Raw genomic sequence first — 26,142 nt, forward strand, 5'->3', positions numbered from 1 at the left:
TGATAGACATTAACCGAACTTATTGTGTAATCATTTCACAATATATTTAAGTCTAGTTATTATGTGGTATACCTCAAATTTATACAGTGTTGTATATCAATTATATCTCAACAGAACTGGGGGAGGAGGGAGGCAGTGTGGTGCTGGCACAAGGACAGACATACAAATCAATGGGAACAGAATTAAGGGTTCAGAAATAAACCCATACATCAATGATCGACTTATTTTCAACATGCGTACTAAAGCCATCCAATGGGGAAAGAATAGCATTTTCAATAAATGATGCTAGGGAAAGAAAGGCTTTTTCAATACATGGTGCTGGGACAACTGAACATTCACTTGCAAAAGCATGCAATATGGACCCTCACATAATGTAAAAAAAAAAAAATGAACAATTCTTGACTAATTTCAATTTCTTGAAAACTGTGATTGACATAGATCAAAGACCTACATAGAAGAGCTGACACTATAAAACTCGTTATGAAAAAAAACAGGCATAATCTTTGTGACCTTAGTTTGGGCAATGGTTTTTAGATATGACACCAAAGTGCAAGTGACAAATGAAAGATAAACTGTGGACTTCATCAAGATGAAATATTTGTACCCAAGGACACCATCAAGAAACTGAAAAGACAACCCACAGAACAGGAGAAAATTTCAGCAAATCATATATATGATAAGGAGCCTATATCCAGAACATATATAAAAGAACTCTTATAATTCAATAATAAAAAGACAACCGAATTTAAAAATGGGCATAGGACCCGAACAGATCTCTCTACAAAAAAAGATACACAAATGGCTAAAAAGCACATAAGAAGGTTCTTGATATCATTAGTTATCAGGAAAATGCAAATCAAAACTACAATGAGGGGCGCTTGGGTGGCTCAGCTGGTTAAGTGTCCAAGTCTTGATTTCAGCTCAGGTCTCTTCTCAGAATTGTGACTTCAAGCCCTGCAATGAGATACCACTTCATATCTACAAGGTTAGCTAGAATCAAAAAGTCAGATAATTACAAGTGTTAAAAAGGAGGTGGAGGAATTGGAAACCTCATATACTGGTGAAAATATAAAATGGTATACACACTTTGGAAAAGTTTGCGTTTCCTCAAAATGACTAATCAGTTACCGTATGACCCAAAATTACACTTTTAAAAGCAAAAAAAAAGTAAAAATGTATGTCTACACAACAATCTGTACACAGATGTTTATAGCAGCATTATTCCTAATAGCCAATAGGTGGAATTACTCCACATGTCCATCAACTGATGAATGGATAAACAAGATTTGATGTATCCATTATGATGGAATATTATTCGGCCGTAAAAAGGAATGAAGCACTGATACTACAAAATGCAGAAACCCTGAAAACATTATGCTAAGTTAAAGAAACCAGTTTTGAGAAACTACATGTAGGTTTTATGATTCCAATTATATGAAACAACTGGACAGGGGAAATGTACAGAGACAGAAAGTAAATTAATGATTGCTTAGGGCTGGAGGGGCATATGGAAGTGACAGCTAACGGATACAAGGTTTTTTTCTGAGGTGATGAAATTGCTCTAAAATTGACTATGGTGATGGTTCCACATATCTGGGAATATACTAAAACTTTAAATGGGTGACCTGTATGTGAATTAAATCTCAATAAAGCTGTTTAAAAAAAAGAAAATACAGATGGATAAAAATGAACTGGAGATATTTTTCTACAAAAATATTCTTTTAAACATTAAATGTGTAGTTCCTTTAAGGCAATGAAAAAGGCTCAACTGACAAAACTATGATTCATAAGCCACCTTCCAACATTAGAAAAGAGAATAACTAAAAGGGAATAATTGTCCTAGACCATGTAAGCCAAGTAAACTAACCATGGCTTTTCCTATGTAACCACTGGACACTGACATCTATACCAATTACACTTCCCCTAACAAGTTCTAAACAAAAGGGGGGAGGGGCGGAACGGGCAATAGAGAAACTACGGGAGGCCGTGAAGACTCAAAGACAGGACAATCTTCTGCAAGGCAGAGTGTTTTCCTGCCTAGGGAATTATCAGACAGTATTGTAATATTACAAAATTAAAGTGGGGGGGAGAACACATTAGATTGTAGTGTGTGTACTACATAACCCTTTACTATAAATGTGGGGCAGAGAGAAACAGACTAAATTACCTATTTTCAAGAGAAAAAAAAGTTAACTTCAGAGAGATTTTATATAGGTCACTTGTTGGATGGTAGAGTATCCAGGATTTAGACATAAATCTTCAGATTCTCAGTTGAGAACTCCCAGATTAAGTTTAAATTTACAATTCACTCTAGATCAAAGATCCAGTTAAGATCCTGGCATTATAGTTCCTTATACCCCAATTTGCCTCAGATAGCCCCAGTTCACACACCTGTTGTCTCAGCATAATTACTAAAAGCATATCTCATCAATTTTTTTTCACTTTATCCTGCTTGATCCATGCCCGGAACCCCCTCATTTGAAACTTTTACTTCCAGTATCCTTAACTATAAAATTTCCTTTTTAAAACCAAATATTCTGGGGGCGCCTGGGTGGCTTGGTTGGGTAGATGCCTTTGGCTCAGGTCATGATCCGGGGGTCCTGGGATCGAGCACTGCATCGGGCTCCCTGCTCAGTGGGGAGCCTGCTTCTCCCTTTCCCTCTGCCGCTTCCCCTGCTTGTGCTCTCTCTCAAATAAATAAAATCTTAAAAAAAAATTCTGCCTCCCAACTACTCCATTTTTTAGTCTTATTAAATCTACCACTTGCCTTTAATCTGAACTCTAAATCTTCAAACATACTCTAAAACCAACCCCTGACCCCCTTACTTATCTCCCCATTGGCCCACATCCAAATGTACCATTTCAATCATGCTCTAAGAACACTACACACACACCCATCCTGGATTTGGTAATTCTTGACTTTCAATCTCCAATCCAGAGTGGTTTCTATTGGCTGAGTCCACCAGGCCAGCAATGCTAAAAACTGATGAGCACCTACGTCCCTTCTACCTTAATCTCCGAAACAGATCTCTTCCTTACAGCAGAGAAAGAACACAAATTAAATTTTGGATTTATACAGACCACAGGTGTGAATTCCATTCTGCTTCTTAATGGATATGTGACCTGAATAAATTACCTGTCTGTGCCTGTAAGACAAAAACAAGAATACAACCCTAAAGGACTATGATATTTAGAGATAATGAACATGAAGTTAGTTCCCAGCCTAGTGTCTGGCATACACTGGTAATACCATATTTTATCAATTCTGAGACCCACTTTTTAACATGTCTGATATTGAGATGTGTCTTAAAATCAGTGGTCTTATAAAAAGTGATAGCCAGAAGTAACTTTTGTAAAAGAATTGTTGCTTGTGCTCATACAAACTGTAGTTTGAAAACCTTGTGCTTATAATGCCTGATAATATCTACAAAACACTAGCACTAAATTTTGCAGCATTAAGTGTTAATAGCTTGGAAGAACATGTCAGAACAAAAATGGACCACTTTGAAAAGATAATCTGCATTACTAATACTTTTGATGAAAACAACACAGTATGGAAAAACATAAAAGTCACTATCTAGTCAAAGGTAAGATTCAGAACAGCCAAACTCTAAATGTGAAGACTCTCGGAATGACAGCCAATTTATTCCATTTTCCTTTACGTATGTAAAAACATGAAAAAAATGTTTGTCTAAGTTATCTATATGAGCTCTTTCAGAAAGTACAAAATAAAAATTTCTATGTGTTAAAATATCATCAGATAATTTAATTGGTAATCTTTTTTTGACAATGGGCTCATATCCATGGAATTGACTGATCTTCTACCTGTCCCATCACTAACAGCTAGCTTGATAGTGCAATGGAATGCTTTGCTGTTATAACAGCATTTGAGGACAATGCCTGAAGAGGTGATGTTTTATTTTATAAGATGTGACATATGCTCTATATTTGTGACCAATAAATTTTGCTACTTCTTCTATAGTACATGGGCCTAGAAACTGAAGGGCGGAAATCAGAGTGCCTCCTCTATTACATTTAATACCCTACACTCAAAGAATTTTTGCTTCCATCCCTAAAACTTTTGGTCTGCTAGTTAGAGATTTTGGTTTCCATGAGAAGAATGCTCTATATAGGACAGAATGGTTACACTAAACTAAAGCTGAGATTGCCACCTGCCCATTTGAGCTGTTCACGCCACTGAAACAGCAGGTAAAGAAGGTTACTATGACTGGTGTGACCGATCCCAAGTTACTATGGGAAAACTAGTTGCTACTATGCAATTGCAGCAGGGACAAAGAGGTTTAGAATTCAACAGATGGGTTACACAGTGTTGTCAAACTATTGGTGTAAATAACCAACCAGCTGTGATTCTTTAAAAAAATTCCAATACAACTGTAAAATACAAAATAATGCACTTAGATGTTGCAGCAACAGCAAATCGCCTATCAATGTTTCTTTATGTTAACCCTCAATTTCTGCCTTCATCCTGTTGTGCAGTGGTACCATACCCTCAACAGCTAAGGCACTTCTTAGGATTTCTGCATGCAATATTAAAAGTTCAGAGGAAACTACAGTGTTCTAATAAAGTCAGAATCCCTAAGGGTTTCACTCAGACCCCCGAAAATGAAGTTTAAGGACAATATACCAAGTTAAAAATAAAACCAGAACAGCCTGAGGTACTGGATGAAGGCAAAAGAAACAGAATGAGTTATGGAAAAAAAGTTAATTAAGGCCCTATGACCACTACAAAAATGACTGTATACAATTCTGGTGTCCCTGCTTGTTAACATCTGTGTGCTGGTGTATTAATTAATTAATTAATTAATTTTTCTTTCCCTCCTCTTTTCTCTAATTATTTTAGGTAAGGATTGTCAGTGGTGGTTTCTAACATACGTGTTTAGGGGACTAACAAACTTTTTCTGTAATGGATAAGAAAGTAAATATTTTAGGGGCACCAGGGTGTCTCAGTTGGTTAAGTAACTGACTCTTGATTTAGGCTCTGTGCTGGGCGTGGAGCCTGCTTAAGATTCTCTCTCCCCCTCCTTCTGCCCCTCCCCTGTCCTCTCTCAACAAAACAAAACAAAACAAGTAAATGTTTTAGACTGGGCAGGCCATAAGGTATCTGTCATAACTACTTCATTTGTATCAGTATGAAAGCAGCTATAGACAATATGTAAACGAATGAGCATAGCTGTGTTCCAATGAAACTTTACTTATAGCCTTTGAAATTTGTATTCCATATAATTTTCAGGTATCATGACATACTATTCTTTTGATTTCCCCCCAACCACTTAATAATGTAAAAATAATTCTTTGCTTCCAAGCCTATAAAAACAAACAGCAGGCCAGATATGACTAACCCCAGTTAAGACTATTTAAGTGGAATAGTGTTTTAACTAAAAAAGCAATTAACAGAATTGGGTATGTTATCACTTAGAGATCAACTAATGTGACTACTGAGAGTATCTGGAAAGCGATGAGAGCATCTTCATTTTTTAAAGAAGGACAGGCGTACCTTGTTAGATGAAAACATTAAAGAATTATTCTTGTTTTGTGGAAGTTCACATATCAGAACAGGGTGCTAATTATTTACATAGAGTCTTTCAACTCCAAATCCACCCTTCTACATTCTGTTCTCAGACGCTGAAGCTAGGATTCTGGAAAATGCATTGCAGACTTCTTTGATAGGAAGCAAAGTGATAAGAGGGCTGGAAAAGAGAAAAAGGACATCCTTCTTGTTTTTCTTGCTATTCCTGCCAATGTCACCTCAGTAGTATTCAGCTTCTTTCAGCACTTAATAGTCCTTAATTGATAGTATTTATTAGTATTTTTAAACACTGAATGACTTTAGAAAGTAGCTTTGGCTGCAGACTTGGTAACGTTTCTAAATGAATTCAGCTGTAACTACAGGACTGTTATGCACTTACATGTGAGAGTTACACATTAAAGTTATTTCAACAAATAACATTAGCTCAATCACAAGAAATGTCAAGCTCCTTCTTCCTGTAACTGCCAAAAGTTATAACAGAAAGTGAGATCTCCATTTCCAAGCTCAAACTCCAATTCCAGCAGCATTTTTAGGACTTTAATGCACAGGCACAGGAAATTTCCACATTTCAAAGCCCATTTCAAACTGCCTTTGAGGAGCTTCCATCTACCCTTCAAATGGAAGCAATTAATCTGCAATGTAATGACATGCTAAAAGGCAATTACCAAGAGAAGAATATAAAGGAATTCTATAAATGCCTCCCAAGCAATGAATATGTTCAATTAAAACCATATGCTCACAAACAGATAGCAATATTTGGGAATATCTAGCTCTGTGAAAAAAGACTTTCAAATGAAATACACAAAATTTCATTACCCATTAGCATTAACAGGGGAACATCTGATTTCAACTTTGGTGATAGGGAACACAAACTTCAAACCTCAGTTAAGTGAAATGTTAGTTCCACTCCCCCCACCAACAAGAATTCCATTCTTCTCATTAACAAACCTGTGTTATTAAAAAAAAAAAATGTACTGAAGCTTTATTACGTTTTGAATGTTGTCAAAAAAATTTGTGGAAATTTGTCCCCTTTTATTGTGTAAGTACCTACACAGTATCTTCTTGACTCATAAAGCATAAAATATTTAGTATCTGGCCCCTCAAAAAGTCTACCTACTCAAGAAACATGAGTACTTGCCTCTACCAAAAAACCCACACACAATGTTCAAGAAGTGTTATTCAGAAAAGCAAAAAACTATTAACCCAAACATCCATCAACAATAGCATGGATAAATAAATTTTGGTATATTCATACAATGAACAAGAATTACTGCACCCCATAACAATAAGGTTGAATCTCAGACAAGAATGTTTTAATAAAACAGCCAGACATAAAAGACTATGTACCACATGATTCTATTTGTATCAAGTTTGGTGGCAAAACTTTTGATAGAGGTCAGAAGAGCGTCTATCTCAGGGGAGGAAATGTAAGTCAGCCTGCTTGGAGTGCCAGAAATGTTCCACATCTTCATCTGGATTATGATTGTGTGTAAATATATATATAAAAATTAACAGAATGTTACACTTAAGGTTTATATATTTTAGTGTATGTAAATTATAAAACATATATTTTTTAAAAGAGGAAAGACACATATACGTTAATGCCACATAGATCATCTTCCAAGTCCCTATGACTACATTTTTCAGGTTGCATGTGTGGTTGAAGATGACATAAGAAAAAGTGGTAAGCTTGAAAATATATTAATAGGAATTATCAAATTTGAAGAACACAGAGAGAAATGACTGAAAAAAGGGGAACAGAGCCCCAGTGATCTGAGGGCAATATTAAAGAATCTAACATATGTGTAATTGGAGCCTAGAGAAGAGAAATGAACAAAATTTCCCCACATCTGCTGAAAGACATAAATTTACAGATCCAGGAATCTCAGTGATTCCAAGGCAGGACAACAACAGTAGAAACACACTCCTTGGAACAAAACAATGAAACTGCTGAAAATCAAAGAAAAAAGAGAAATATCTTGAAAGAAGCCAGAAACTGCAAATTATGTAGAAGGAACAAAAATACATATAATCACTGACTTCTCATCTGAAACACTAGAGAATACAAGACAGTGGAACTATATTTTTAAAGCCCTGGATCTATCTACCCAGAATTTTATATGCAAAAAGTAATATTCTTCAAAAATGAAGGTAAAGTAGCCATTTTCAAACAAATAAAAACTACATAAAATTACCTCAGCAAATCCTCACTAAAATATACACTAAAGGGAGGTCCCTCCAACTGAAGGGATATGATCATCAGGCGGAAAATCCAATATTTGGGAGGGAATGAAAAACACAAGAAATGGTAATAAGTGCACGAACATAAAACACTATTTCCCCTGCAACTTATTTAAAATACACAGAACTGTTTAATGTGGGGTTTATAAATATATCTGTGGCATAAAGGGAGGGGGAAAAATGGTCCCGTACTGATAAAAGATTACATGTTACATGAAGTAGTATAAAGTCTACGACTGTAAAAATTAAAGATGTGTATTTCAATCCCTGTGCAACCAGACATAGACACACAGAGCAAAAAGGTATGCCTATAAAGCCAATAGATATTTAAAATGGATTTCAGCAAATTAAGATAAAAGACAGGAAAGAAGAGAAAAACAGATGAGACAAATAGAAAAAGTACAAAATAGCAGACATATATCCAACCACATCAATTAAATGTGACTTACTCCAATTTAAACGCAAAAATTGATAAAATGGATAAAAACAGTATTAAAAAATTTAAAAAGCGTGACCCAACCATATGCTGTATGCATGTTAAATATAAAGACACACTGGTTAAAAGAAAAAGGTGGAAAAATATATACTGCAGACAAAAACTATAAAAAAGGTGGAGTTTAGACATCAAGAACATTTCATAATGCTAAAGTGGTTGATATTAGGAAGATCTACCAATCATAAATCCAACAATATGCGCCTTACAACAATTATAAAATATATGAAAGAATAATCAACAGAATTAAGGGAGAAATATACAATTCCACAATCACAGTTTGAGGTTTTATCGCTCTTTCTCAGCAATAGAACCAGTCCAAATTTTTAAAAAAATCAGTTAAGACTTTGATGATGAATAACAATCTCAATCCCCTGACAAAATGGACACTAAATGACCTTATAGAACACCATGTCCAACAAATAAAATACATATTCTTTCCAGGTGCACGTGATATGCTTGCCGAGAGGCCATATGCTAAGCCAAAAAAACCAAATCTTAACAGATTTCTAAAGACTGTAATCTTACAGAGTATGTTTTCTGATCACAAAATCAAATTAGAAATCATTAACAATCAGATATTTATAAATACTTCAAGTATTTGGAAATTAAATCACACATTTCTGAAGGACTCATAGGTCAAAGAAAAAATCACAAAGAAAATGAAAAAATATTTCTAACTAAATGGTAATGAAAACATCAAAACTAGTGAGATGCAACAAAACAGTGTTTTGAAAGAAATGTATAGCTTTAAAAAGCTTATGTCAGGACAGTGTTTCTCAACCAAGGTGGTTTTGCCTCCCAGGAGATATTTGGCAGTATCTGGAAACATTTAGATGTCACTACTGGGAGGAAAGGGCCTGCAACTGGCGTCTAGTGGGTACATAGATGCTGCTAAACATCCTACAATGCACAAGATAGCCCTCCAAAACAAAGAATTAACTGGTCTAAACTGTCAAGAGTGCAGAGATTGAGAAAACTCTGTATACGAAATAGAAAAAAGAACAGAAATCAATAGAAAACAAACAAGCAATAGAAAAAATGAGCAAAACTAAAAGTGAGCTCTTTGAAGAGTAATAGATTTGACAAACCTCTTGCTAAACATACCAATTTAAAAAAGAGAACCAATATGAGGAATGCAACAAAGGAATATCACCACAGATCCTACAGACCTTAAAAGGATAATATTATAAATACCTACTTTATGTGAATAGAAAACTTGGAAGAAATGGACAAATTCCTTGAAAATACACTGTAGGTGAAACTGTAAAACAGTACAACCACTCTGGGAAAAAGACTAGCAGTTGCTTACTAAATTAAACATAACCTGGGGCACCTGGGTGGCTCAGTCAGTTAAGCATGTGCCTTTGGCTCAGGTCATGATACCAGTGTCCCAGGATCAAGCCCCACATCGGGCTCCCTGCTCAGCAGGGAGTCTGCTTCTCCCTCTGCCCCTCACCCCACTGATGCTCTCTCTCTCTTGCTCAAATAAATAAATAAATAAAATGTTAAAAAAATTAATTAAACATAAGGTACCTTATGATCCAATGACTGCCCTCCTAGGTACTTACCCAATATAAATAAAAACATGTCCAAAAGAAGACTTGTACAGGAATGTGTATAACACCTTCGTAATAGCCGAAAGCATAAACAGTCCAAATTTCCATCAATAAAAGAATGGTAGAACAAATTGGGATATTCATACAATGCAATAATATGAAGCCATGAAAAGGTACAAACTAATGATAACAGGCAACAACATGGATGAATTGCAAAAACACTATGATGTATGATAGAGGACTTGCACAAAAGTAAATACATACTGTATAGTTCTATTTATACGAAGTTGTAGAAGATACAAAACTAATGTAGGTTTAAAAAATTTTAAGTGTGATTACCACTATGGGGGTGGTAAAGGGGCAGAGATTACCCAAAGGGAGCATGAGGGAACTTTCTGGGGTGATGGTAATGTTCTATATCATGATTAAGAATTTGGGTTATACATGAATAAGCATTGGTTAAAACTCATCAAACAGTACAATTAAGATATGTATATTACCCATCCAGACACAAAAACTATTCTGTGAATTCTAATTAATGATATCCATGCAAAAGTGTTTAAAGTATACTGATGAATGCAACTCACTTTGAAATACATTTTAAAAGATGGATGGAATAGATGTATTCATACACACATACACACACATAATAAAGCAAAATATAGCAAATCCAGTTCAACCAGTTAAGAACTGATTCAATCTCTCACACTAACAACCTGACAAAAGAAGAGATATGTTTACTTCTGTGCATAAATATTATTTACCTCAGTCTGTTTTTTTATACAATAATGTCCAGCATTCAATCAAAAACAGGTGGGGGTAGGGGAGACAGACCCATTTTCAAGAGATAAATAAGTCAACAGAAGCATACCCAGAAATGGCCCAAATGCTTAAGCTGACAGGTACTTTAAAATAATTAAAATTAATATGTTCAAAGATTTAGTAGAAAAGGTGGACAACATGCATTAACAATGGGGAATTTCAGCACGGAAACAAAAACTGTAACCGCTGAATATTATCAAACAGACTGGAGGCGAAGTAGGAAAAGAGAAAAAATGGAGAAGAAATATTTGAAGAGATAATGGTTGAATATTTTTCAGTAATAATGAAAGATAAACTATACATCTAAGAAACTCAGAGAACCCTAAACCAGAGGGTTTACATACAAAGAAAGACACAAAGAAATATACGAAAGACACTTAATAGTCAGAAAAAGGGAAAAAATGGGCAGCCCTCTTACTAAGGGAGAGGGCGATTTGCTATTTGAAATGCTTTATTTAATCACCATCATATATTTCAAGCATTAACAATTTACAAATAACTAAAGTGAAGTGATAAGTAATCATGCCACATAAACATTTTGTTTTTGATGATTCAGAAGTCCCACAGGAGAAAAAAAGAAGTCCCACAGGAATCGTAACACATACGCAAATGAGAATGATTAGTTTTGGGAAGCCACACACTACTAAAAACACAAAACAGCTCAATGCTTACTGACCCTTCTATTTTGGAAAAAGTACAACTCTCATTAGTAAAACATATACGGACTACCAATTTAACTTGAATTATTTTAAAACTCCAACATATTTGTAGCTGTCAGCTCAAATTAGGAAGACTAGAATGGAATGAGATTTCACTTGGAAACCCAGAATGTCTGCTTTCATAAGTAAATAACCCCATCAAATGACCTTGTAAGCTAATTACATTTGAGGATTATTTTTGTTAAATTGTATAACTACTAGTAAAACCATTTAACAAACACGTAGATTGGGGTGCCTGGGTAGCTCAGTTGGTTAGGCACCCAACTCTTGATTTCAGCTCAGGTCATGATCTCAGGATTGTGAGATCCAGCCCCATGTCAGGCTCTGTGCTGGGCACGGAGCCTGGTTAAAGATTCTATCTCTCCCTCTCCCTCGCCCCTCCACTCTCTCTCCCTTCCTCTCAAAAAAAAAAAAAAATTGTAGATCAATAGAGTTCTAAATAACAGACTGCCACCAGATAATGTAAAAGAGATCATGGCATATATAGTTGTGTGCCTTCCAAATAAATTTAAATGTTTTCAGGATAGAGCTAAGTTTAAAATAATTAGGGAGGGAAGTTTGTTTCTGGGCACAATTTAAACTTAATGTAAAAATACTATAACTAATTTAAAAAGTCTTTTTTAGATAAAATTTTTGAGAATAGTTAATATGAAATTTAGCAATAAAATATATTTTCTGCAGTTCTCAGTGTATATTCTCTGTATCAAGAACACCAGAGGGGCTTAATGAAAATGCAGGGGAAAACATGCAGAAAATTGAGCCCACCCCTAAACCACTAAATTGGGGGTATAGATGGGTGGGAGATTAGCAAGTATCTAACTTTTTTTTTTTAAACCAGTATCTAATTCTTTTTTTTTTTTTTTTTTTTTTTTTTTTTTTTTTTTAAAGATTTTATTTATTTACTTGACAGAGATAGAGACAGCCAGCGAGAGAGGGAACACAAGCAGGGGGAGTGGGAGAGGAAGAAGCAGGCTCATAGCGGAGGAGCCTGATGTGGGGCTCGATCCCAGATCGCCGGGATCACGCCCTGAGCCGAAGGCAGACGCTCAACCGCTGTGCCACCCAGGTGCCCCTAAACCAGTATCTAATTCTTAAAAGCACTGGGTGACATTAAAAAACTCAAAAAATCTGAGAACCATTAATCTAGATTAAAGCATGCTGAGTATATCCAAGATTTAAAATCTTCTGCATCCAGTTAAAACTAGCACTTAAAGCTCCACTTTGGTCAAATAAGAAAAGTCAAAATTAGGAATATTAAGAAGACAATAAATTCAACTTAGATAAAAAATGTAAGTAATACATAAATAATAAGCATTTGAGATTTTCCACAGTAAAAAATATATAGGAAGGGACAAGGGATATATAGGCAGAGCAGAGACAATTTTTAGGGCATTGAAAATACTCTAGATGTTATTATAAAGATGGATATATGTCAATATACATTTGTCCAGACCCAAAGAATGTGCAACACCAAGAATAAACCTAAGGTAAACTATGGACTTTGGGTGATTATGTGTCAACACAGGTTCATTGTTGGAAAGAAACGTACCATTCTGGTGAGTGATACTGATAATGGGGGAGGCCATGCATGTGTGGGGGAAGAAGGTATACGGGCAATCTCTATACCTTCCTTTCAATTTTGTTCTGAAGCAAAAATTGCTCTAAAAATAAATTCTTTAAAAAATCATGTTTTAAAGGATTATTTAATGATATGGATATACTCATGCTATACTGTTCAATGGAAATCAAAATATAATACATTTACAGTATAATTAAAATTTTATTTTAAAAAATAAAAAAAAAGGAATACAGACTTTGGGTGATGATGATGTGTTAATGTCCACCGACTGTAACAAACATACTACCCTGGTGCTAGATGTAATGGGAAGGGACGGGGAAGAGGGGAGACAGGAGGTTGTTGGGAACTCTGTACTTTCTACTTAATTTTGACAAGAACTAAAATTGCTCTAAAAAAGCATCTATTAAAAAAAAGCATTAAGTGAACAATAAACAAAAATGTATAGAAAAATATAAAGAACAAGTGAAACAGTGTATTATAATCTAAAAAATCTGGTAAAATATCAACTAAAGGATGAGAAATGAATAGACAAATTACATAACATTACTTCCAAGAGATCTAAAATCAATTTCATTTTATTACACTGCCTGATGATTTTTACCACTTTTTTCAAAGCTATTTAGGTACATGCTTCAAGAAGAAAACCATTTTCTAAACTTCTGCCAAAAACAAACTAGTCTTCTTACACATGCTGACTCAATCCTTAAACATTTTTATTCAATGATTTTCTTTTTGTATAATGAAAAATTTACCTCTACTTATTTTATAATGGCTAGATGAAGGATTTTCAATTCAAACATTTTAAATTATAGGACAATTATACATGTCCAATTAAATACAAGTTTAATTTTCAAGTATTAAACTTAACAACTTGGCATCAGTTTATTGTAACATTTACTTAAATTCATAACAGAAATTCTAAAAAATTTTGGAAAAAACACACACTAAATATTTGATAAAAATCCAATTCATAGGATAGTCTAGTACATAAAATTCTACTAACCACTCTTCTAAAATTTTACTCACCCACAGTCTTCACACCTAGTGCCATATGACTAAACTCTCACCAACTAACAGATCAATACAGACAGTATCAATTAGAAATGGATTACTGTTTGACCAAAGATGCTCTCTGGTCTGGAAATGAGGACAGAAAGACCACATATCAGCCACAAAGGTGGTATTCATGTGTAAAGAAACTGCTTGATCACTTAGTTTTGTTAATCATGTAAAACTATGACTTAGACACCAGACTCCTCGGCACAAATGTGTGAGTTTGTTGTTGTTTTTTTAACTTGGTATTTAAGGACTTGAACAATTTCAAGAGGTACCGTCCTCTTTTTTTCTCCCAACTACTCTCTTTTAAGATGTGTTAGCTCTATCTAGCAAAACTGTTCTACTCATTTTCTTCAAACACACCAAGCATGCTTCTGCCACTCCGTTTTTGTACTGTTGTTTGTCTGGGAATGTGCTACCACCTATTTGTCTACCACAGTCTGAGCCTTCAAATTCCAGTCCAACTGTCACCTTCTCCATGAAACTTTTCTTGACGATCAAAATTCATAGTATTTCTTTATCCAAAGAAACAAACACAACCCTAGCACAATCCTAGCATGCGATCCTAGTAATTGGCATTTAATTTGTAAGTTATATATGATAATCTCAAATATTCTTTCTTCATATAAACAGAAATCCATCCCAGTGTTATTCTAGTATAAATCTATTTTTCCCCAATGGACTAATGCTATTTAAGGGCTGGTTTTAACAGCACGAATCACAGTGCTCCTACTTTGGTAGGAAGTTTTGAATGTTTGATCTTAATTTTAAAACATGAAAAATAAAAAATATCATAGCAGTTCCCAACTTTTAAAATATCACATCATAGGGGCAGCTGGCTGGCTGAGTCTGCAGAGCATGTAACCCTTGATCATGGGGTTGTGAGTTTGAGCCCTACATGGTATACTGAAATTACTTGTAAAAAAATAAATAATTAAATAGTAAAAATAAATTTAAAAAATATCACATCATATACAAAAAAAAAAGATATAATATTTGTAACCCCCAAATATGGAGTCCCTCAGACTCCTGTATTGAGGCGCACCTATTACTGTGTAGAAGTACATCAGTTGGGAAGCCTGCCCTAACATAAAAAACCAAATGCCAAAAGCAAGGGAAAGATGATTAGTAAATTCCTGTTATTTTGGTGTTCAGCTTTCTATTGCAACTATTACCTAGAAACCTCTTGATTTGTTGTCTTCAGCAAATAAAAACTTGTTAGGCTTTTATATAATATATAAATTCTACTCATTTTATCTTTCTGAGCAGGGAATTCGACTGGACATATTTCCATGTGCCAACAACCTCAGCCTAGTGTTTAACTTAAACATTAATTCTGAAAATAGAAGCTAACAGAAACAAAATTCATTAATGACCTTAAACCTGTTTTCCTACTGTGACGACTCATCAGTTTTTCCCTTGGACATCCACAGATTTCTGATAGGAAAAATAAATCATGGTATTAGCATTTTACATACCAATGTTGCTTATTTCATATATGATTTTTTTTAAGATTTTTATTTATTTATATGACAGAGAGAGACAGTGAGAGAGGGAACACAAGCAAGGGGAGTGTGAGAGGGAGAAGCAGGCTTCCTACCAAACAGGGAGCCCGATGTGGGGCTTGATCCCAGGACCCTGGGATTGTGACCTGAGCCGAAGGCAGATGCTTAACGGCTGAGCCACCCAGGCGCCCCATCATATATGATTTTTAACATGCCTTCACTAATTTCTATTTAATTCAAGGTCCTGAATTAACACCTAAGAGGGACTTGATGATTTCAACACCATCTTTGTTACTAACATTTTGTCTCCATCTCCACCCATCCTCATTTCTTTAAACAAACTAAAAAAAACATAGGAACTAAAAAAATAACTCATTTCCCTTTGAGATTTTAAGGAAATCTAAATAGGGTTCTTACCCCTCTGAACCTCAATGTGACATGTAAGTTTAATCATTCCCATAAAGAACTCTTCTCACCAGGAGTTAATAAAATGGTTTTGCAACATATTATTTGCTAATTTAAAAGTAGGTATTACGGGGGCGCCTGGGTGGCTCAGTTGTTAGGCGTCTGCCTTTGGCTCAGGGCGTGATCCCTGCTTTCTGGGATCGAGCCCCACATCAGGCTCTTCGGCTGGGAGCCTGCTTCTTCCTCTCCCGCTCCCCCTGCTTGTGTTCCCTCTCTCGCTGTATCTCTCTCTGTCCAATAAATGTATCTTGCTGTATCTCTCTCTAATAAATAAATAAAATCTTTAAAAAAAAAAAAAGTAGGCATTACGGGATGACTGGGTGGCTCAGTGGGCTAAGCCTCTGCCTTTGGCTCAGGTCATAATCCTGGGGTCCTGGGATCGAGTCCCACATCAGGGTCCTCCTTGCCCAGTGGGGAGCCTGCTTCTCCCTCTCCCTGCTGCTCCCTCTGCTTGTGTGCTCTCTAACAAATAAATCAAATCTTTAAAAAAATAAAATAAATAAAAGTAGGCATTACTTTAAATAAATAAATAAATGCAGGCATTACTTAAGAACACATTATAAGAGCCTGAGCATTCTTATACTAGCTGATAGAAGTCAAAATGGTACAACCCCTATGGAGGAGAATTTGACCACCTCAAAAAAAAAAAAAAAAAAAAAATCACTCATAAATGTACCCTTTGACCCAACAATTCCACTCCTAGAAATCTGCCCTGAAGATACACTTCTACAAATACAAAACACGTGAACAAGGTTATTGACATTAGCATTATTTGTAACAGCAACATATCAGAAACAATCTCAAATGTAACAATGAGACTAGCTGAATAAACTATGGCACATCTACACATATAGTACTAAAACACCATTAAAAAAAATTAAAGATTTCTAGATATGGAAATTTCCAAGTGAAACTGGAGTGATTTCCAAGATTTACTAAATGAAAAAAAAAAAAGCAAAGTACAAGAGAGTACGTAGTCCACATTTATTTTATTTTACTTGACAGAGAAAGAGGGAACACAAGCAGAGGGAGCGGGAGAGGGAGAAGCAGGCTTCCCCCTGAGCAGAGAGCCCGACTCGGGGCTTGATTCCAGGACCCCAGGATCATGACCTGAGCTGAAGGCACGTGCTTAACTGAACGGGCCACACAGGCACCCCTGCCCCTGTGGTCTACCTTTTGAGTAAAAAGGGAGTCAACACAGAAAGGATAGACCAAAAACTAATGAAAATGACAATATTTATTTATTTTTATTATATATAGAGAGAAGGTGTATGCCTGTGTCAGTGGAGGGGAGGAGCAGAGGAAGAGAAATCCTCCAGCAGACTCCCTGATGAGTGTGGAGCTGGACACAGACTGATGGATGGACGGATGGGGAGGGTGGGGGGGAACATGTGGGTGGCAGCCTAGATCCCAGGGCCCTGAGATAATGACCTGATGACCTGAGGCAAAATCAAGAGTTGGTCACTGAACTGACTGAGTCACCCAGGCACTCCAAAAATGATTACCTATAGTGGGTGGGTGTAAAGGACAAGGATGGGAGTAAGGCTTCTGAAAAATATAAGTTTTTATATAATACTGACTCTTGAACCATGTAAAATTAAATAAAAAGAATGAAGTAATCCCTAAAACTGAATACAAATACAACAAAACAACAAACTGATAAAAAAATGGTTCAAGGACTTGAATAGACATTTCTCCAAAGAAGATACACAAACAGCCAACAAGCATGAAAAGATGCTCAACATCACTCATCAAAGAACTGCAAATCAAAACTACAATGAGACATCATCTCACACCTGTTAAGATAGCCACTATCAAAAACACAGAAAATAACTAGCACTGGTGAGGATCTGGAGAAACTGGAATCCTTGTGCACTACTGGTGCAGCTGCTATGGCAAACCTCAGAAAAATTAGAAATGGAATCATCATATGACCCAGCAGTATATATTCCGGGTATATATGCAAAAGAATTGAAAAAAGGATCTCAAAGAGATGTATGCATACCCATGTTCACTGCAGTATTATTCACAACAGCCAAGAAGCAGAAGCAACCTAAACGTCCATCAACAGATTACTATATAAAATGCCGTATATACATACAACAAATTATTATACAGCCTTTAAAAAGAAGAAAATCCTGTCATATGCTACAACGCGGATAAGCCTTGAGGACATTTTGCTAAGAGAAATAAGCCAGTCACAAAAAGATACTATGTGATTCCACTTATATAAGGTATCTAAAGTTGTCAAACCCCTAGGAACAGAAAATAGAATGGTGGTTGCCAGGAGCTGGGGGGAAGGGGGAAGGAGGGAGCTGTTCAGTGGGTACAGAGTTTCAGTTCTGTAAGATGAAAAAGTTACAGAGATCTGTTTTATTAACAATGTGTACATACATGGAAGGGGGCAGAGGCAAGTAAACAAAAAAACAATGCACATAGTGCTGTACTGTAAGACTTAAAAATGGTTAAGGTGGTATTTTATGTTATGTGTTTTTTAGCACAATAAAAAGAAATCAAGCAAGGATCACATTTATCAGTGGAAATAAAAAGTATTGTGTGTGTATAAAAACTGAATACAAACAGAAAAAAGAAACCAATTGTATATAAAACTGATAACAATCACTCAGACAAAAGAATTAAAATTCAAGTTAAGTAACAAATATGGTACTTTATACAACCTTAGGGGGACAACAAAACTGCAAAAAATCTCTCAAGGGATAGTGGCAGATGTCAAAAGGTAGAAGCAACCTGGGTGTCCATTGACAAATGAATGGATAAACAAAAGATGCTTTATATATACACAGTGGAATATTATCTGGCCTTAAAAAGTAAATTCTGACACATACTATATGGGTGAACCTAGAAGACATTATGCTAAGCAAAACAAGCCAGTCACAAAAGGACAAATACTATATGATTCTACTTATACTAGGCTCTTAGAGTAGTTAAATTCAGAGACAAAAAGTAGAAAGGTGGTTGCCCCTGCTGGGGGAAGGGGGAACCAGAGAGTTACTCTTTTTTTTAAGATTTCATTTATTCATGAGAGATAGAGAGAGAGAGAGCGCGCGTGCTCCCACAAGCAGGGGGAGGGGCAACGGGAGAGAGAGAGAGAGGGAGAGCAGACTCCAGCTGAGCAGGGAGCCCAGTGCAATGCAATGCTGGGCTAATGCGATGCCAGGCTCCACCCCAGGACCCTGAGATCATGACCAGAGCTGGAGGCAGACCCTTAACCACTTGACCCACTGAGCCACCCAGGTGCCCCAAGAGTTACTGTTTAATGGGTACAAAGTTTCAGTTGGGGAATATGAAAAAGTGTGGAGATGAAAGGCAGTGATGGGTTGCACAATAATGTGAATGTGCTTGATACCACAAAACTGTACTCTTAAAAATTATTAAAATGATAAAATTTATGTTATATATATTTTACCATAATAAAATTAAAAAAAAATCTTGCTGTTTTAAACCACTAGGTTTGGGGTAGTTTGTTACACAGCAACAAATGAGCAGAATAGTTCCTCTATACAAATGGAAGTCTAAAATAAGAACTGTATACAGTTAGCATTACTTCCCAAATACATATTGGCTATATTACAGGGCTTTATTTCAAGAAATCTTGCCTATTTAATTTTTTAATTTCCTAGCAGAATCTTCTGCAAAGAAGATTTAATACAAACATTAAAATAAAATACATGAACAGATTTAGACTGGAAGTCAATACTGAATTATATGTAAAATTAGCATCCTATATGGCATTTAGGGATAAATAAAAATCTTTTATGGAAGTGAAAATAATTATAACCAAAGTAGGTATTTCTGGGATCCACCTGGAGGAAAGAAAAGAAGGGAACGAATTCATGGCCTTCCTGCCCCTAATCTATTCTTCCCTCTCACAACCTACATTTGATGAGAAGAGAGAGATGCCCTACCTTAAGTCAAGCCCACCATATCCTAATTCCTAACTATATCAAACAAGCCATACTAGAAAGCAGAAGAGAGAGTGTGGGGCAGAGGGAATGGTTAACACAAAGAGAAGGTGACAGAAAAATACAAAGAAAATACAGAAATAACACCTGGTAGGAGAAAAAAGAGGGACATACTCAGAACAATGAAACCCTGTTATTTATTTAACCTTTCCTACTTCTGAGCACCAAAGTAATACGAATTTTGATTTGATTCTGTGACTGAATGAATATGGCAGATTTGAGTATGAAGTTAATAGCCAGAGAAATGTCTGGGGTACCGAACTCTGAGACCGGGTAATAAGAAACAGACATAAGAAATAATCTTTAGGGCCCCTGGCTGGCTCAGTTGGTGTGTATGACTCCTGATCTCAGGGTCGTGAGTTCAAGCCCCACATTGGGTGCAGATATTACTTAAATAAATAAATACTTATATATATATATATTTTTAAGACATGGAGAGTCTTTTTTTTTTTTCTTTTTTTTAAGATTTTATTTATTTATTTGACAGAGAGAGAGAGACAGCCAGCAAGAGAGGGAACACAAGCAGGGGCAGTGGGAGAGGAAGTAGCAGGCTCCCAGCTGAGGAGCCTCATGCGGGACTTGATCCCAGAACGCCGGGATCATGCCCTGAGCAGAAGGCAGACGCTTAATGACTGAGCCACCCAGGTGTCCCTAAATAAATAAATACTTAAATCTTCAACCTGGTCCGTCCCTCTAAAAATCAAGGTTTATCAAGGACCTTCCACTTCCCAAATAGCAAGAAAGGAAGGAATAAAATGTTGAGTAGCACGTAGTTCTATATTAATACATGATTTGAAACAGACTGTGTATAACTAACTGTGGGCAGAAGCACTCAACGGAACTTTGTACAACACTGTTTATAGGTGTATTTTGAATGTGTTATAAAATTCGTCAGACATGACTGCTACATTAGTTTCAGAATCCTTAACTATATAGAAGGAAGGCTATTTGTGAACTATAGATCTTGATGCTTAATGTAACGTTGGTAGTAAACAATCCACTGTCCTTTCAAACAGATAACTTTTGTATGGCCTTTAATATTTCTAAAATTAATAAATAATTGTAATTTAAGTAACAAAACTGTTTGTTTATTTTAAAAAGTAGGCTGCATGCCCAACATGGGGCCTGAACTCATGACAACGAAATCAAGAGTTGCATGCTCTACAACTGAGCCAGCCAGGCAAACCTAAGCAACAAAACTGTTAGTGACAGTTTTCAGCTTTCTGTAACTAGGGTTGGTCACAACATGTCAGACTCCGTTTCTTCATCTGGAAAATCAGAACAGAACCAAGTAACCTCTAAGCTACCTTTTGGTTCTAAAATTCTAAATATTCATGTTATCATCTCTGGTATCTTGCAATCTCAGGAAAGACTTAGCTGCAATTCAAAATATCTTCAAATTATCCTTCATTTCAAAATTACAAATACTTATCTAATCCACTACTATTTTTTCTAATCCAATATTAATACAAAGTATTCATTTGTCCACTGACCAAGTATTTGCTGGGCACTTAACTATGTGCCAGGCATTAAGCTTGGTGCAGGCAGGGTATAAAAGTAAACAAAAAGAGACATGGTACCTGTATTCATGAAGCTTACACAGAAGTTGGGGAAACAAACCAAATAAACATAGGCATAAATATAATATCATATCTGCAATAAATGATATGAAGGAGCTAAAAGGGAATCTAAGAGACTTCCCTTAAGAAGAACAAATGAGTGACAAGAGATGAATAATGAATGACAAAGGAAGTTGGGAAGAAGAGTACACGTATGGGTTATGTAATGTGGAATCTATCTAGGCAGAAATGAACATGGCATGCTCAAGGAACTGACCGAAGGCCAGCGTGATTGGACATAAGAATATTTGAAGTAATTCCTTAGAAACTGAAATTAAAACCTGTAATATATATACAAAAGTATATCTTCGCTATTCCAAAGACATACTCTAAGAACCATTTTCAAGAATGCCTCAAAGCATTACAATTGTTTCTAATGTTAAAAAAAAAAATGATGTCCTATTATTTCCTTGCAAAAGAGCAAATTAACTCACTGATTTCCTTCTCTTTTTACTTTACCATTTTCAATTGCATAATAAAAATCACAACTTCTTAGTTCGATTTAGATTCCTTTGAAGAAAATCAGCTATAAGAATGAAAATAAATATGATGCTACTGCCCTGGCTCTGTCACTAAGCCACACTATGCCTGAGCTCGGTACATATTATTTGGCCACTGGCCCAAATTTTCTCATTCATGAAATACAGGGAGTTCTAGAATTTCTCTTAAGATCCTTCTAACTCTAAAATTACGGTTCTATTGTAAAAATGTTTGTCCCATTCTTGAAAACTGAGGAGAATGGACCAAACATCTCTGAATTCCACTAAGATTTTACCTGCCTTTAAGCTCTGTTTGCATCTATACAGCATTTGAACATTGTTGCTATAATAAAAAAAAAAAACTACTCAATTTATAAAATTTGCCCATAATTAAGGGTCTAATAAACACAAAAATTATCAAAAATAGTTAAACATTGTTAAAAATCCATGCTTCCAATGGGACAGTACCACTTTAACAAGGGCCTAGAAAGTACAAAACCAAAACAGAAAAACAAGAGGAAAACAAAATCATAAGATTCTTGAGAAAAGCAAAATTTAAGCAGGACATTCAAACTGGTTAATATGTATGTCAATTTTAACTTCCCAAAGAACTCATAACAAATGATAGCCTAACCCAAAGCTCATTCTGGACTTGGTTATATGTCCATTTATATAACAGCATTTCTGATAATCTACCCACAAGTAGAAGAAGTACATATGGTTGTAACTTTTTTAACCAGATTATCCATCACTAGAATTCAAGATTTCAATATTCTTGATATGAAAATAAAAATCAAAAGATCTAAAAATTGTTTACTTAATAGCTTTGTATTTCATAATTTTTCAGCATCTCCAAACACTCAATATAACCTTAAGAAGCATCAATTAAGCACCTCACCTCATGTATTATCTTTAGTATCAAGTTTATTTTAATGGAAGGTATTATGTCCTTTTCCTTCAAAGGAGGCAACAAATTGCAGAATCTAATTAGATTTTAAAAACTAAAGTAAAAGAATACTTTAAATATTCATTAAGAACTCACAACATCATAAACATTTAGTAGGCACTACCCTAAGCTCTAGAACAAAGGGGCAAGATCATCCCCTAAAAATACATTTCATCAAGTTGCCCAAGGAAGAGAAACTGTCAACACTGTTTCTTCCCTCACCTCCCACCAAGTCTGATTCTAACTCTGAAACATTTCTTGGATCCTTCCTTACCTCTCTTCCCACTATCATTGCCCAGCTTCAAGATCTCAACATCTTTCACCTACAATATTATCAGTTTCCTAGCTGGACTTCCTCCCTCAAGTCTTTCCCTTTCCTTGCTCCAATTTAGCCCTAGCTGTGACAACCAAAATATTTTCAGCACTGACAAATGTTCCTTGGGGGTCAAAGATGGCTGAGGGGCACCTGGGTGGCTCAGTCGGTTGAGTTTTGGGACTCTTGATCTCAGGGTCCTGAGTTCAAGTCCCACACAGGGCTCCACACTGGCTGTGGAGGAAGGAAGGAAGGAGGGAAGGAAGGAAAAAAGGAAGGAAGGGAGAAAATGCATGCCCTGGCTGAGAACCACTGCATCAAGTTGATCTCTTTTATTTTTTTTAAAGATTTATTTATTTATTTATTTATTTGACAGAGATAGAGACAGCCAGCCAGAGAGGGAACACAAGCAGGGGGAATGGGAGAAGAAGCAGGCTTCCAGCGGAGGAGCCTGATGTGGGGCCCGATCCCAGAACACCGGGATCAGGCCCTGAGCCAAAGGCAGACGCTTAACGACTGAGCCACCCAGGCGCCCCACACCAAGTTGATCTCTTAACAAGAATAGCACTTATCTCGGAAGGCTGTGGGCACAATCTATGTCCATGCAACAGAAAACAAAAAGCTGACCACCAACATAAGGCTCAAACTTATAACCTTGATCTTAGGATTACCATGGTTTTTAAATAAGATAACTTAAAAAGAGCTAAAATATTCTCTCTTGAAAACCCCTTTGAACATGCGGACCTAAATCATTACTTTAAGTCTGAATTTTGAAGTTAGTACATTCTGTCAAAGTTTAACCATACTAAATTCATATTTAAGCTTCTGGATATTAGAAAATTGTAACAATTTAATAAAATGCTTTTAGTCTCCTCAGAAATTAACGGAAATAGGAACCCTCCTAGGCAAGCTATTGCCTACATTTAAGGTTGTAAGCTACTTTGAACAGTATTCTCATAAACATTTCCAGAAAAAAGTTATAAAAAAGTACTTAAATTCTTATGTTTGAAAAAACAGGCACACTCCTTTGAATTTCCCATAATTATTGTATCCCTACAGAACTATTCAAAGATACAGCCAAGAAAGAACAATACCTTGAAGAGAGGGTAAAAAACGAGATGATGAGAAACGTAAAAAAACCTGGGTAGGTGAAATTGTAAAGGCCAGGCCTAGCAGTGCAGTAATACCACAGGAAAGAGCACCTCCTACCACAAACGTCTGAAGTGTGAACACTGTGTCCAGACGCTTACCTTCAGTCGCTTGATCATTTCATCGGTGGTGATCTTGTCGGTGATCTCCTTTACCCCCGGAGGGTAAGCGATCTTCCCGTCTGCACTCACGACGCCACAGAGGGCAGTGGCAGGCTTGGGCTGCGCGGTGAAGTCCATCCTGGGGGACAACTTTTCTTTCACAGTCCTCTACCGGCCTCTATCGGTCAGAAAACAAAAGTTCAGCGAGAAAAGGGAGACTTTGTAACCTCTTTTTTCATTTCAAAAATCTCTAATCTGCAAAGGGCCCTTTCTCCGGGGAGGCCTGGGACTCGGCGGCGGCCCCGCCACTCGCCCCTCCCCGGGCCTGGACCCCGGTGGCCGCCCCGCCACCCCCACTCACGCGGGCCCAGCCAGTCGCGGGCCCACGGGGCTCTCCGGCACCAGCCGCCGCGGCCGCGGGAAGCGCCGAGCAGCGCCAGGAGTTTCCCATTCCGCCTTTCACAATGAAATCCACCGCCAAGCACCGAGGTCCGAAGTTTGGCAGCCTCCCGAGCCCGGCGAGGCCCTCACGGTCCCCGCTCGGTCGGAGAGAAGCCCCGAGTCCCCGCCCGGCCAGTCCCCTCCGGGAAAGGAGACGCGAGGCCTATAGGGCTCGGCTTAGGCCGCAAAACTAGGGACCCAACCGGACCCACACGCAGCGGTGGCTCCGGGAAACGAACGCCTTTGCCGGGCCGAGCTTCGGGACCCCCGGCGCCCCCGCCACGCTCCCGCCCCTCCCCTGTCCCACGGGAGGGGAAAACAAGCCGCCCTTCACCCCAAACCCCACGCCAGGAAGCGGCTGACGCGGCTCCGCACTTCACATTTTGTTCCTTCAACTTCGGCGGAGGGACCCTGGCGGCTTCTCTCGCCCCCGACTGCTCGGCGCCGTCCGGCGCTGCCGAGGCCTTACTGGCACCTCCGGGCAGCCCCGCCGGGCCTCGGTCCCGCGCCCCCCCCCCTCCGGTCTCCCCTTCCGTCCCCTCCCTCCACCAACCGAGGGCGGGAGCCGAGCCGCCGCCGCCTTTACCTTCTCCTCCTCATGCGGGCGGAAGGTGCATCGAGCGCCCGGGCCTCTGTCAGGTGGTTGCGCCGCCGCCCCTCGTCGGGCTGCACACAAAGCGGCTCCGCGGGTCCCGCCGCCGCCGCCGCCCGCCCCGGAGCGGCGCTGGGGCTGGCGGTGCCGAGGAGGAGCAGCCGCCGCGGGGGGAGACGCGGGGCGAGTGTGCGCTGGGCGGGGAGACACTGCCGCTCTCCGTCTGGCCGAGGAAGAGCAGCCTCAGAGAAGGCTCCTCCGGGAGCGTGTGCGCCCGTGTCCGCCCGGGACCCCCGCGGCCCGCCCGCCCGCACCTCCCGCCGGCCGGGTCCGCCGACCGGGACCCGGACGCCCCTCGCAGCGGCGCGCGCCCGGCCGTCCGTGCCCCCGGGAGCCGGCCCTTCGCGCACACACCAGCCGGTCACGCGAGCGGTGCGAGAGCACGCGAGAGCAGGGCGCGCGCCTCGCTCCCTCCCCTTCCTCCGCCGGCCGTGCCTCCGCCTCCCTCGGGCCCGAGGCGGGCGCGCGCGGG

The 26,142-nt window shown here is 38.0% G+C and overlaps 1 protein-coding gene across 3 annotated transcripts in view; it reads right to left on the reverse strand.

Annotated features, from left to right (window-relative positions):
* The window catches only part of PDS5A (PDS5 cohesin associated factor A), a 145,488-nt gene extending 119,560 nt beyond the window's left edge, over positions 1-25,928 (reverse strand). Inside the window, exons 1-2 of one of the 3 annotated variants that reach the window (XM_026508763.4) lie at positions 25,605-25,927; positions 24,578-24,755 (exon numbers count right to left, since the gene is read on the reverse strand). In XM_026508763.4, coding sequence (XP_026364548.1) covers positions 24,578-24,715 — 138 coding nt within the window. In that variant the 5' untranslated portion in view covers positions 24,716-24,755; positions 25,605-25,927. Of the gene's footprint in view, positions 1-24,577; positions 24,756-25,393; positions 25,530-25,604 lie in introns of those variants that run through there. The other 2 variants (XM_026508765.4, XM_057309510.1) reach the window with 2 other exon arrangements.
* Between the last annotated feature and the right edge of the window lie 214 nt (positions 25,929-26,142).

The sequence above is a fragment of the Ursus arctos genome, unplaced genomic scaffold (assembly GCF_023065955.2).
Source record: "Ursus arctos isolate Adak ecotype North America unplaced genomic scaffold, UrsArc2.0 scaffold_9, whole genome shotgun sequence".
NCBI lineage: Eukaryota > Metazoa > Chordata > Mammalia > Carnivora > Ursidae > Ursus > Ursus arctos.